This window comes from Myxocyprinus asiaticus, chromosome 34 (genome assembly GCF_019703515.2).
Source record: "Myxocyprinus asiaticus isolate MX2 ecotype Aquarium Trade chromosome 34, UBuf_Myxa_2, whole genome shotgun sequence".
Classification (NCBI taxonomy): Eukaryota; Metazoa; Chordata; class Actinopteri; order Cypriniformes; family Catostomidae; genus Myxocyprinus; species Myxocyprinus asiaticus.
In genome coordinates, this window is record NC_059377.1 from 25,850,466 (window position 1) to 25,865,561 (window position 15,096).

A 15,096-nucleotide genomic window follows, 5' to 3' on the forward strand; every position below is an offset into this window, starting at 1 on the left:
ACTGGCTTTCTTTCAACACATTGTCGGATCAGCAAAATCCAATATTGGTCGACCTCTAATTTGTATTTATTTATATAATGGTACATAAACCAATTTTAATGTGATTTAAATGTGTAAAACCTGTCTTGATTATTTTAAACTTGCATACAGCCAAACCTGTTTTACTTATAAGCATTGGTAAGGCCATGTTGAATGTGTGCCCCTGCCTGTTTAAATAAGAGTCTGTTATACATGATTTATTTTGAGATTGTGTTGGTTTGTTTTGGTATGGGGATTCGGTATTAATTTTATTTGTTCATGTCTTGAAAAAGGTCTTAAAAATTCTTAAATTTGATTTTAAAAACTCTGCAGCAAAGCTTTTACTTGATTAAAATAACATAAAATATAGTGAACCAAAATTGTACAGATAAATGTAAAAATGTATCATTTATCTAAACAGATGAAATTATATAGATGACGTTATTGTTTTAGTTGAGTTTTATTTTGCCATTAAGCTGAAGAATTCTTTCTTCACTAAATAATTAACTGAGGTGATAACTGAGGAGTCTGCACACAGTGGAAATTATAATTTTGTGGATGATTCAAATATTCGGTTATCACATTTAGGTTATGATAACTTTAGCGCTGTTTTATGGTTGGATGAGGGTACTATGCGCCCATGGTTGTCTCATATCTGTGCCCAAAAATGTTGGCTATCTTGGAGTTTAAAGATTTGAAAACATATGCACACGTTATTGTATTTGTTTATGTATTTTTTTTATTAAACGTATGCAGTTTTTTAAAATCTTTATAAATATATTAAAAATTACAAGCAGAATGAAGATTTATTGTATATACGGTACTGTGCAAAAGTTTTAGGCACTTTTGAAAAATGTTGCTTAGTGAGGATGTCTTCAAAAATAATGCCATACATAGTTTTCATTTATCAGTTAACATCATACAAAGTTCAGTAAACACAAAAAAGCTAAATCAATATTTGGTGTGAACACCTTTGCCTTTAAAACAGCCCCAATTCTCCTACTTACACCTGGATACAGTTTTTATTGGTTGTTGGCAGATAGGATGTACCAAGCTTCTTGGAGAATTTGCCACAGTTCTTCTATCTATTTCGGCTGTCTCAATTACTTCTGTCTCTTCTTGTAATCCCAGACTGACTCGATGTTCAGTGGGGGGCTCTGTGGTGGCAATGCCATCTCTTGCAGAGCGCCCTGTTCTTCTATTCTGATCTTTTCTATTTGCAAAATTAATGTTTGGGAGTCTAAAATGTATTTTTCCTATTGACACACTAAAGCTGAAGATATAAATAACCATCTTAAGACAAATGTTTTTGTGAAACATCTTAAGTGCCTAAAACTTTTGCACAGTACTGTATATACACCATTTAATTAGAATAACAAGTATTATTATTATTTGTGTTATTTTGCAAAGTAAGGTACATGTAATATAAAAGTACATTTATGACAAAGTTGTTTCTGCGACAGCTCCAGAGCTCTCTCCGACGCTTGGTCTACACAGCAGCGTCTGAATTTACTCATTTTGTTCCTCCTTGCTGATATAGTGCACTCACTGCCATTCACTATATAGGAAATAGTGAATGATGATTGAAGGATTTTGGACACCGCCTGGTGTTCGGTCCACTGACGGTAGCTGAAGGTCTTGTTTCTGTTCCTACTAGAGATGCATTACTGGGTCTTGCTTTTGCCTATAACTTATTTATCCTTCTCTATCCTGCCTCTAGTGTTACAGAGCTAAAATAATTTATGGAGATGTAACCAAAAGATAGGCGTTATAAACTCTAAATTCATGTATGTGTGTTTATGTATGTGATTATGCATGTTCTCTTAAATTTATCTGAGTTGCAACTTTAATGAAAAACCTGGATTTATCAGTGAATTTTAAAGTTGTGATTTCCAGGCTTGGAAGAGTCATGGAAATGTATAAATTATTCTTAAAGACTTTAATAAATATTCTAGTTATGCTGGACTAATGTATAATTTAAAAAATGAATTTTCATTCAATTTTCACAACTGATTGGTCATCAGCAGGTATGTTAGAAAATATGCACTGATAAGAAAAGTCAGGCATTACAACCTTTCTGCATGCCTGATGAAGGTCGTAAGACTGAAATGTTGCTGTATTAAAAATTATTACAGATTCTTTGCAAGCAAATGTGTGGGACTTTTTCTTATTTTTTCCTGAAATGTCTTGTACAGTAATCACAAATGCCTGAAAAAAACATGTGTGTGTTTAGGAGGAAGTGCGTCAGTCTGTTGCCCCGACTGAGCCAGTCCAGTATTACTTCACATTGGCACAACAGCCCAGCGCAGTACAGGTCCAAGGACAGCAGCAAGGCCAGCAGGTGGCTACTCCCACCGCCACCACACTACAACCAGGGCAGATTATCATCGCTCAGCCCCAGCAGGGCCAGGTAATCCCCATGTACTCGACACAAACTGAAGGACACCGTATATACTCATTTACTGCATTTATTCCCCCTCATGTTGTTCAGATCTCTTTGACTTTCATTTGTGGAGCACAAAAAGGAGATGTTACTTAGAATGTTAGGGACTGACAACCTCAGTCACTATTCACTTTCATTGCATCTTTTTTCTATACAATGAAAGTGCATGGTGACTGCACACCACATCTCCTTTTGTGTTTCACAAAAGAAAGTCTTTAGATTTGGAACAACTTGAGGGGAAGTAAAAGATGACACAAATGTCATTTTTGGGTGAACTATCCCTTTAAAGGGAGGTGTAGGAGGACGACCACCTCCAAGTTTGCCCTTGAAATCACCCTAGTGTATATTATACTACAGTCTAGTGTACAGGTACCTGAAACTTTATCGTACCAACTCTCCCACACAACCCACACTTGAGCCCTGCTTACTCTGATCAGCCCATTACAGGATCATTTGAAACATGATTGAAAGCCCAGAGGTGTCATTCGCACGTTGCTATCAGGTGAACAGCAGAGAGTCCAGTCACTTTCTCAAGTAATATCAGTCCAGTCTCTCAGCGTGAACCCGGCGACCCTCTCCTCTTTAATTCAATATTTCTCTCTGCCCATGTTTGTTTTTTTTCCTTCCCTCTGTTTTCTGCACTTTTGCTTTATTTTTCCCTTTGTTTCCTTTGTCCCAAGCTCTCCTTTTGCGACTATCCTGACAGTTTATGTGCTGTGACAGTAGCACCGAAGAGTTTCTAAGAAAAGAAATGGGCCCAGTTACAACATCTACTATATTATAAAAAAATATTTGCAATTTTAAATGTTGCTTGAACAAGCATTTTTGTAGTCAGAATACATGACTTCTTTTGAATGGTCTTCAATAGCAAGACAAGCACCAAAGTTAACCTGCCAAAAACCTGACCCCTTTGTTGTAACCTTTCTTTCCATTCTGTTTTAATTCTTCCACTTCCAGTTTGGGTGTGCTCTTAATCTCCTTCTCTTCCTCACTTTGCTTTCTCACTCTTCTCATCTGTGGTGGACCTCATTCTTTCTCTGAGGGTCAGTGCTGCTTCAGCAAGCCTGCAATTTGCTGACTTGTCAAAGCTGGTCTGCTGCAGTCACCTTGGAACGCTTGGGACAAATGTGTGTATATAAATGTATACAGAGAGGGGAAAGAATATGTTACGGAAATTAGGTGAGAGAAAAACAGAGTGAAGTGCATAAATTATACAGGAAAGTGGAGAGAAGAAAAACTACATTAACTCTTTTCCACATGTTTATTGAAGAATTTCAACTAAACATGAGTCATTTTGGGACCTATCTCACCATGTGCTCTATTTATACACTGTGCTTTTTACAGTTTAAGTGAACTTGGTTTTTAGTGGGGGGTTTTAAATTCATAACTGAGGATAGAGAGATGGTTTAGCTTCACCTTACCACCTGCTTGGTGCATTGTTGCCTAAAATGCACCACTTCCACCAACTGTCAATATTTTTTTTACATTTCACACCACAGCACAGCTTTCACTCATCTCTGCTATTCTTTCCAGCTCTGCCTCAATTGAGGCCTGTTCACACCAAATAAGATGCGACTAAAAAGTTTAAATTTACAAACAGTTATTTTGCACCATGAAGTGTATCCAGTGCCATTTTGCTGTTGTTGTTTTTAAAAAAAAAAAAAAAATTTTTTTTTTTTTACTTATTAATTATTGCCATCCAGACAATTAAAAGACAATTAAAAAAAATGGCTGTAGCTTCAAAATAAAAACAAAACGACGGATTCAGTGTGGTGTTCATACTTCATAAAGTTGCATTATTTCACTTAAAATTGTTTTTCATGCCATATATTTGGATGTGGTGTGAATGTTTTTCGTTTCTGTACACATATTTTTAATTTCTTTACACTTTCGTGACTTTTCAATGCATTGCCTCTTATTCACAGCGCTTTTTGTTGCTTTTTACTTCAAGTTTGAGTATGCACGCTGCATGTGCTTGCTTGTGTAATGTTAAGTTCACTCTCTTTCTCTGCCCCTCTGTCTCTCTCGCATCATTTCCTCTTCCTCCTCAGGTATTGCAGGGAACGACCATGCAGCAGCTTCAGCAGGTGCAGGTCGCTCAATCACAGGTGACCCCTATTACGGTAAACACCCCAAACCCCTCAAATATTTTTTATTTCCTCAAAAGTCCTTGTCTGAGACACAAAGGAGCTATCTTTTTTTTTTTTAGTCCAATTATGACGTTTGAATAAGAACTCATATTGCAAAACACAATACAAACAATGGTCAAAACAATTCTGCCTGTTCTGGGAGATACACTACATCGGATGTATTATACATTAAACAATGCAGTAAACAATAGCAGGTGGTATGGTAATACAGTGCAGGTGGTTGAAGGTCAGTCAGTGTTACTGGCTGTTTGTATTTTATACTGTGTGGTTGGAAGAATTTGTTTTTTAATGGACCATTTGCAGTTTGATGTTGTGGTATATTCAAATACAAGAAAGGACATTATTTTATAGCTTAGTTGGTTTAGATCCTGTACAGTGGGGCAGTCCTTAGTTTAGCAATATTCAATAGACATTTTCCCTCTTATGCACTGAGACCGCAGACTCTGATTTTATTGATTAGAGCTGCAATCTTATGGTTACTGAAAGTGAGAATTTAAAGGAAACATTCTACTATTTCTAAATGTTCAATCAAAACTGCCATTACATATGAAAACAGCAATTTGCGGATGTCTGTAGTAACGCAGTATCGTTAAGGGTTCAGCCACGATGTCTTAATCACAAACATCCTTTCCTTTTGCTAAAAACTCACTGCAGTCTCTTCTAATGATATCATCTGAAGTCTGTTTTTACACTTTGGCTTTGGAGCCTAATATGCTTGATTATAATAGATTTGATTTTTAAAAGTAGAGAATTAACCTTGTAATGCTTTCAGTTATAAAAAGAGATCAACCCAACATTACATTTTTTTGAAGAAAAAACTAGATAGTTCACCTGAAAATAAAAATTCTGACAATGTACTCACCATCATGTTTCAGAGAAGTATGACTATATCTTTCATTCACAAAAGGAAAATGCTAGGCACCCTCAGTCACCTTTAACCTTTACAATGAAAGTAAATGGTGACTGAGTAGTGTTATTCTGCTAAACATGTCATTTTGTGTTCCACAAAAGAAAGTCATAGGGGTATGAGGGAGTAAATTATGACCAGCGTTAGATGTAATACAATTGAAAAGTTATTACATTTTGGCACATAAAAAGTTGTGTAATGAATTACATTTTAAATTCTTGTAATCAGATTACAGTTACTAACTTTCAAATAATTTAATTACTTTTAAGTACATTAGGGTTATGCTTATTTCTGATATATTATTTATGTTGAATACATGAATTACAAGTCATTGTGAAGGAGAAATGAGAAGTTCTGAGTGTATGACTTGTGTGTAACAATGAATAAGAAAGAAATATGGACATTATTTTGAGTTATTTGAGCGGAAAAGTGTTTTAGAAAGTAACAAAATTAAAGTAAATAGTAATGTGATTACTTCTCAATTAAGTAATTCGTAAAGTAATCTGTTTACAATATTAGAGAAATAATGATGAATATGTAGTGGATTACTACATACTAAGGCCCCATTTACACCTTACATTAACATGCATTTCATATCCGGATAGTATCTGGATATTCTTTAGCTGGATTGCATTTACACTTTGCTGTCAAATGTGTCTCCACTGTGATCGGATAGAGATCCGATCAAAGTTAAATGGAAAGCACTACTTGCATATTACATTAGAGCCTGTGGTAACTAAAAATGTTCCATCTTTAAGCAAATTTTAAAAACACTGATGGATAATTCAAATGCTTTCTATCACTTTAATAGTCAATGTTTTTTCTTCAATGAAAATTTTTTTGGCATCTGACAAAGCTACATTTCAGGTCGTCGAAGCAAATCTAATGATATTCATCTCACATTTGGCACTTTGTATATACTTCTAATCTGAAATGCGCGCAAGAAGCCTGGTTTCATGTGTGACGCACATGATTAGAAAACCGGGGAGAGATGCGAGCGAGTGGTGATTTGAGGAGAGAGAGAAGTGATATTGGAAGTGTATTCCAATGGATTAATTAATGTGATATTGTTCATTGTTCGTGTTACAAGATTGCAAGACGGCTGTTGTGTTATTCAAATTGCGATGACTGAACTAACAGAAAAAGGCAAGAATGCACAACACAACACTTCAACAATGGGTGACTGTAACACAAGCTCATCACAAAATTAATTACTTACGTAATTGTATCTGAATAACGAAAACGCTTATGCATTTTCGCCTTTGAATGTGGTCAGAATCCGCTCCTGACCACTTCCAAAAGTGGTTTGAGTGACCCGATCACGATCCAATTACAATGCATCTTGGGTGCATTTACACCTGTCTTTTAATGTGGTCAAGTGCAAGGTGTAAATGGGGCCTAAGTAACGTACACAACACTGATTATGACAGAATGTTCTTTTTTTGGGAGAACTTTTAGGGCAAAGTCACCATGTTGTACTCCCCCCGACCCCCCCAAAAAAGAGACATTATTATTCAGCAAGAGCCAAATCTGCAGTGCATATCCCATCTATTGATGTTACATTAGGTCACTGTGCATCTCAAGCCAGATAAAGTTTTGCTGCCTAATAAATTGCTCTTGCCTATCGGGTGTCAGTTCCTGAAGAGGAGAGATCATCTGTCACACCTCCGCAGTCAGCACCCAGGTTTCTCTGCTCAAAGCGAGAGGCCTGGGATCACAGTCTTGCATCTCTCCTCTTTCCTTATCACTCCTTCAGTTTCACTTTTGTTTGGAGGCATTCCCAGGCCACAGCACAGTGTTACTTATATTAGCATTAGCATCTCTAAGAGACTTGAAAGGGACACAACAGGATGGAAAAGGTGAAAAAACAACACACAGATGTTTGAAGCTGAACTTCCACCCTCAGTGCTTTCATCTTCTCTCTTTCAGAGTGCTCCAGTGACAATGCAGGTGGGTGAAGGCCAGCAGGTGCAGATTGTGCAGGCTGCTCCACAGGGACAGGGTCAGGCACAGGCAGCACAGACAGCTGGACAGACTATGCAGGTTATGCAGCAGATCATCACCAACACAGGAGAGATCCAACAGATTCCAGTAAGAAACTAACGTATGATTCTGAATATTTTAAAGGGTTTATAAGCAACATACTGTAGTAAAGGCATTTGAACACATGGGTGCTAAAACGACAAACCAGACTTGAATGGAGCTGCTAGTTGGAGGTAAATGTGAACTCATCAGCGCCCTCTTGTGGTGTTGTGCAGGTGCAGCTAAACACTGGCCAGCTGCAGTATATTCGCTTGGCTCAGCCAGTCTCAGGAACACAGGTTGTTCAAGGACAAATACAGACGCTTGCAGCAAATACTCAGCAGGTAAAGCATGAAACCTTTAAACAAACAAACAGATTTTAAGATGTCTTCAAGCTATTGTATATTCCATGCAGTACATCTATCCTTTATTTCATGAAAGTAATCATGTTGATTTGTTCTTAGATTTCACAGACGGAAGTACAACAGGGTCAACAACAGTTCAACCAGTTTACTGATGGGCAGGTAAATGGTCAAGTGAATTCACTGACTACAATGGCCTCGGAAAAGTTCACCCAAAAATCAAAATTCTGTCATCCTTTTCTCCGTCATGTTGTTCCAAAACTATTTGACTTTCTGTCTCACCTAACATCTTGTGTTCCATGAAAGAAAGCCAGTCATATGGGTTTGAAACAACATGAAAATGTGTAAATGATGAGAATTTTCATTTTAGGGTGAACTATCCCTTCATTAATCCAACATTTCTGTTATCCTTTTATTTAGCCTTACTTGCACAGATACTGTTTTGATTTAGATTTGATCAAAAATTCAGTTACACACATCCCTCCACCTCTTTTCCCGTCTCCCTACAGCAGTTGTATCAGATCCAGCAGGTGACTATGCCAGCAGGGCAGGAGCTGGCCCAGCCCATGTTCATTCAGTCCACCAACCAGACAGCCGACGGGCAGGTCACCACACAGGTCAGCGCGGACTGAGGCCGCTTGCCCTCTTCTCCGCTGACCCATGGAGCTCCCATCACCACCCAAAGTGAAGGAGAGGAGCTGTAACACCATCTTCCACACAGTCAGCTGCACTGAACACTCCCATCCAACCCTCACATACCTACACCCACATCTGACTTCAGTCCTTCAGCTTTTATTCATATCATTCCATATTTCGATCAAGTTATCTGACTGGTTTAATTCAGCAATTGGCATACAATTTTAGATTTAAGGTTCATTTGGTACAGTCCAAAATACACTTACTGCTTTTAGCTGTGTTATTACGATTTTGGTCTGCTTACTACAGTCCTGAGTAACAGAAGGATCAGTGTATTGTGGCAGAAATCAATTTTGCTTTCTGCCATATTAATTTTAACTGTATGTTTATGTCTATTGCAATATGGCTAAAGAGTATTTGATCCCACTGTCTTCCTTGCTGTTTGCCAAGAATGTGTCCTCCTTTCTTAGTTAAATTTGGATATGGGTAGAAATTATGCTTTAATTTTGATCTCAGGAGGGCATTTCTCAGCTGTGGGGCATCTTTTTGGTTGTATATATATTTTTTTTTAAAAGCTCTCATCCATTTTGATAGATCATGTCATCTCATGATGTGTAGACTTTAAACTTGATTATAAAAAAGCCATAATCTACACATTCTGTACACAAGTATCTCCATAGTTTGTATAACTCTGTTATTCACTAGTAATAGTAGTATGTGCGTTGTAGTAGTATATTGTATAGTTTTGAAATTTGCCAACATTGTATTTGTTATAGGGCTTCTTTCTACATGCAAAATGGTCTTTGTGTGAGTGTGTGTGAACATGTGCTGGTAATTGATGTGCTGTCTGTGGGTGTCTTTCCGGGCACAATTTAGGAAGACCTCTGCCCCCTTGCAATTGAGCTGCTCCACTTTTAACCCACTTGTAAAAAAACAACGTTAATTAAAACCCTTTTATATAAACACATTTTTAACACCAGCTGTAACTCGGTTTCTTTTTTTTTAATTGCTCTTCTGTTTTTCATTTATATTATCATAGTTGGTCATTGTTGTTTTGCATGTAGTTGTGACTACCAGCATGATATGCAATACCTTGGTATACATTTTATTTGTGTGTTCTTTTTTGTAAACAGACCTTGGTGTGTGAGAAAATAAAAATGTGAAAAATTTTGGAAATTGTGTTTTTATGTTGTGGTGTAGTGTATGTGCTTACTACACATGGTGCTCTTGTCTTTGGATTGAGAAAAAAAAAAAAAATAAAAAAGCATGTTTCTCCATTGGCCATTCAAAATTAGCTGTGAATTCTGAAAAAAAAAAAAAAAAAAAGTATAAAACACTTGTAGTATATTAAAGTTGCATTATACTAGCTGTTTCACTAGTGACCAATTCTTGAAGGGCTCTTAAAAGTGTGAAATAAACATGTTTTACTTGTCTGCTGAAAAAAAAGAAAAAAAGTAACTGAATGCCCATAAAGTATATCAAGTGCTTTCTTCATCAAACAGAGTACATACTCTGACAGTACATGATTTTAGAAGCAGTTAAAGTCCATTCCAAGGCAAATCAGTCCACTCAACGGACATATTGGGAATGCTCATGGGCAGTTAGTTTTCTGTGGATACATGCTGAATAAATGTATAGCTTGAATGGAGAATGACTGAAATATCCAAAACGGTTGGTTACGATCAAATAACATTTCAAATCAGCAGTAAAATCTGACAATAGTATCACTAATTATTTTTCTAAAGCTATATATATTTCAGGCTTGTCCAGCATAATGTGCATGTTCATTCTGGAGTTGACTGTCAGGCAATGTATGTACCAAGGTAATTGGCTATTTTACCGGTATGGCGGGACTTCTTTTTCTACACCCGCCATATTGGGTGCTCCAATTTCTCCCTTTCATTTTAATACAAGTGGTCTGTCTCTGCTAAACAGTCTCTGGCTGAGTACTCCAGCCAAACAATTGACATTGCGAAGAACGGGAATGCTAAATAGTTCTCTTGTATCCTGGTATATCAAAACCCTTTGCTCTCACTCTCACGATTTTAGCGTTCTGAAGCTTTCACGTGACTGAGCCGTTGGATTAGCCACGCCCCTCACTCCAAAACCCCGCCCTCCAGAGATAATTTTGAGACAAAAACCGAGCAAAACAGCAGCATTGTTTGTTCCTGTGGCTGTCAAATTCAACAGTGGCACTATAGCGCCCTCAACTGACAAATATTATGAATCATAGCCTCAATGATCTGCTTAAAATGAGAACGAGCAAAATGATTGACGGGTGAAAAGCGTCAATGTCCGTGGACACATTTTTGTTTGCTGTTTTCAAAGTCTACAGCTGTCACAGAGACCAGTGAGATATCTCAGGACACGTATTTTATTAATATCTTTAATGGAGTTGGAACATTTTTTGCATTCTTTTCCATGAAAAAAATAACTTACAGCACCTTTAACTTACCCATCAAATAAAACAAAATATAATACATTTTATTTATTAATTTACATTGAGCATATTAGAATTTCACTTCTCTTATTAATTAACATCTCGATTGTTTGTTGAAAATTGTGACGGAGAGTGGCAATGGCGGTGTTCCGTTTTCATCACACGATGGCGACATTTCAGTCAGACGTTAAAGATTTGACGGGGCCGACTGTAATGACAGGCGCGTGCTGCTGTAATATTCCACTCTTTGGAAGTAGCACGTGCGTCATCTAGTGGCATGAGTGTCTTCTTTTCTCTCAGCACATTTTTACATAAACTTTACATTTTCCATCTTGTTTTTTCTAAATGGTCTGGTTTATGGGGAAAAAAAATGAAACCGTTGAATCACGAGTTTGCTAGTGACTGCTAAGCTCCGTGAAGTCAGGCTGCATTCCTTATCCAGCCTAAATCTTGAAAGGAAGAGGTGATTAGGAAGGAACAGAAAAATTAGGAGTGGAATGAGTCTAACCCCCCCCCCCCCCCCCCCCCATGTCACTTGTGGACATGCTTAATGTTTTATGCGGTGAACAATTACTGCATTAATGATTGTGGATTGGTTCCTAATATTTGAAATACAGGGTCTGGTGAATATATGTGCCTAATCCTGGCATGACTGGGATTTATTAACTCGGTTTGTCTTTGCTGTTGAGTTTTTTCAGGTCAAGGAGTCATCTGAAAGATAAGAAGAGATTCGTCATGGATAGGGTGACCAGATTCCTGCTTGTGAACGGGACAGTCCCCTCCCAGCAAAAATGAAATAGACATATCCTTAACTAGGCGCAGATCAATGCGAAGTAGGGGGTGCATCTGCATCTGTTACTGCTGTCACCTTGTACTTTTCGCTGGCAGAAATTTTTCTCAGTGTGCACTTGTCTTTCAAGAGTTTATCATAAAATGCAGAGCAGTTCAGTCCAAAATTAAGACATACGAAAAGCATTGCCTTTATGACTGTTACACGGAGTCGATATTTATCCTGTGTCCATGCTGCGTTCATTAATGAGAACACACGCTCCACAGATGCAGATGTCCCAGGCAGGCATAAAACAAACTCCACGACCTTGGCTAAGACTCCAAAGTTGATGATTTGCTCTCCAGCTCACGAAAAATGTCTGTTTATCTCTCAGACACGGCCGACTTGTTTACGTTCCACTCAGTGATGCAACAAGTGACAATGTTTTTCACGCAAACCCACTCATCAAAGAGTGTGGTTTCGTCAATCAAACTGAGAGCGGGGTTTCTGGAGTAGAAGTGTTCAAGGCTGCTCTGAATGTCTTTCCACTCTGGGATGTCTCTCAGTAGGGCCCACTCAAGTTTTTCTGTGTTCTTCAATGAACGGCTCCAATTTTGGATGTAATCCATCGATGCTGCATAAAAGTTTCTCACTGCACAAAAGAAATCATCCGCTCGCATGCCACCAGCTTCAACCAGGGCATCCAACTGCTTTTTAATGTCAGAAGTTATGAATGATTCCTCCAGCCTGGCCTGCAAGACTTTTCTCAGGTCATGAATGTGCAAATCAGTGGCTGTGCACAACAGAATGATAAGCAAAAAGTCCTTCACTTGCATGCACCATGTCAGATTCGGAACTTTGCTTCACAAAAAAAAAAAAAAAAAAAAAAAAATAATTACTAACGCTTGGTGTGGCTCACTTACTTTTACCAGTATCCACATGCTTTTTTGTATGAACATGCTGTATTTTGTCAGTGCGGCCTCCATGGGCGATGGAAAAGCGAGCTCCACAAATCTTACACCTCACTTTACTAGGCTCTGTCTGTGACTCCTTTTTTAGAAATGTAAACTCTTTTTGAAGATCCTCATTAAATGTACACGTACGCTTCCTTGACATTTTTCCAGCCGCAATTTCATCTGTGTACTCTTTCAAACTGACTCTTCAATCAGTTCACTATGTCTATTGATAGGGGATTGTGATTGGATAGTTTAATTCAGTCATATACTTCAAATAACACGGTGTGATTTTATTGGTTTTACAAGCTGTATCCTTGGCTACCTTTGATTAGATTACTCACGTGACTGAGAAAGCCGCATAGGCGATAGAGAAATTTTAGGAGAGGGGAAATACTGGACCAAACACGATTTTTTCAGAATAAGTTGGGACACTAGAAAAAGTGCTTAAACACGGGACTGTCCCGGGAAAAATGGGACGTCTGGCCACCCTAGTCATGAAAGACCACGAGAGGTAAGTTAATTTAACGCCACCATCAAACTCATACCTCAACTTAATCTGATGTAGAGGTAGACCGTTATATCAGTTTTACTGATAAATCAGTGCCAATAGCTACTTTTTGGAACTATTGGTTATCTAAAAAAAAAAACTATGGCGATACTTGCAGATAGTTTTTTTATTTTTATTTTATTTTATTATTATTATTATTATTCCTCAGTGTTTGTCTGTGGCTGGCACTGGAAGATTCTATAGTTAGAACATTTTGATTCTACAGTATAACAGCAGGCTTTTAGAGGTAAAATAAAGATAACCACGTGGAGATTTGGGTGCATGCACAAATGTTTTTATTTTTGTCTGGTTAGTATTGTGATTTTAGTTGCACCATTAACAGCATCTGGGATTTTATTCATTTTGGACAAAAACAATCGGCCACTTAATCGGTTATCATCCTTTTCCACCACCTTAGGTATCGTATCAGCAAAATCCACAGTCGGTCGACCTCTAATCTGATGTAAGACATAGGAGTACACACATAGGAGTTTGTGAGAGGATGTCACGTTATTGTTGTCACGCACAGTCATCAGGAAAGCACCTCCAGCCATTTGCTTGGCACAGCCATTGTGTTGATAGACACCTCATATCAAAGGGGAAACCCAGCGGATCAGGCTTCAATGTTGGATGTTGTTCTAAATTCCATTAATGACCCTCGGTTGCTGTATTTTTGTTGTGAAAGGTGTATGACATACACTACCAGTCAAAATTTGGACAAACTTGACTGAAATAATGTTTCTCATGACCTTAAGAACATATATATATATATATATAAATATTTTTTTTAATGGATGAGTTGTCAGTGGATAATCAAGGTAAAGTAGGCAGTGTCCAGTGCCTAATATACATAGGAACTCATTCAAAACTGTTTAAAAAAGTATCCCAGGAGGATCCCTCATAAAGTTTGAGAGAATGCCCAGATTGTTTTGCCACAATTACCAATTGTGTTATTTCATAAATTTGATGACTGTACTATTATTCTAATATGTAAATAAAATATTTTAAATAGTAATATAAAATATAAATTGGTATTTAAAAAAAATATCAACACACAGATGCACCAAATTACTTTCCCGTACTTCACTGTACCTCGATGGTGGAATGACCTTCCCAACACCATCCCTGAAGCAGACTCCCTCTCGGTCTAAAAAACAAAAAAACAGCCTAAAGACACAACCTTTCCGTTAGCATTCAACCCTATACTCGAAAAAAAAAATTTTATTAAAAAAAATTTTATAAAAAAAAAAAAAAAAAGAAAAAAAGAATATATATATATATATATATATATATATATATATATATATATATATTAGTTATTATTATTATTATTAAATCATCTAGTAAATTAATAAATGTAAATGTAGTAATAATAAATAATGAGTTAGTGTGTCAAGGACTACACAAGTAGTGTATGTATTAAACATGCTTGATTGCTGATCAATAGGTTTTCTAACTCTAATGTTCGTCTATTTTGCCTTTCATTACTTTATAAAGGGTGAGGATGATTATTGTTTTGATCTATGAACCACCTTTACCTTTCTTTTCAGTAAATGAATGTGAAAAGCTGTTGGGTTAAACTGTTGGACTCTGTACCGGAATCACAGTTGTACAGAATTATAATAAGGATTAGCCTTCGTTTCACCTGCTCTTAGTTTAGTTCTAGAATCGGTGAATGACTGACCCATTTGTTCTGAGACAAAGCTTTAGGAATCTAGCTCCTTAAAGATTTTCCTAACTAACACCCATATATGAAAAGGCAAAACCACCAAATTCACATAGAAACTCGACATGTTGCTACCGAATGTTCCGTTACCCTGACATTGACCTTATTCTGTTGAGTTGC

At 37.2% G+C, this 15,096-nt stretch overlaps 1 protein-coding gene across 6 annotated transcripts in view; it reads left to right on the top strand.

Annotated features, from left to right (window-relative positions):
- Nucleotides 1-9,714, top strand: part of LOC127425354 (nuclear transcription factor Y subunit gamma) — a 34,414-nt gene extending 24,700 nt beyond the window's left edge. For 5 of the 6 annotated variants that reach the window (XM_051671273.1, XM_051671271.1, XM_051671269.1 and 2 more), the window contains 6 exons: nucleotides 2,252-2,428; nucleotides 4,513-4,584; nucleotides 7,448-7,609; nucleotides 7,777-7,884; nucleotides 8,005-8,064; nucleotides 8,412-9,714. In XM_051671273.1, coding sequence (XP_051527233.1) covers nucleotides 2,252-2,428; nucleotides 4,513-4,584; nucleotides 7,448-7,609; nucleotides 7,777-7,884; nucleotides 8,005-8,064; nucleotides 8,412-8,534 — 702 coding nt within the window. In that variant the 3' untranslated portion in view covers nucleotides 8,535-9,714. The remainder of the gene's footprint in view (nucleotides 1-2,251; nucleotides 2,429-4,512; nucleotides 4,585-7,447; nucleotides 7,610-7,776; nucleotides 7,885-8,004; nucleotides 8,065-8,411) is intronic. The other variant, XM_051671272.1, reaches the window with a different exon arrangement.
- Nucleotides 9,715-15,096: the final 5,382 nt, after the last annotated feature.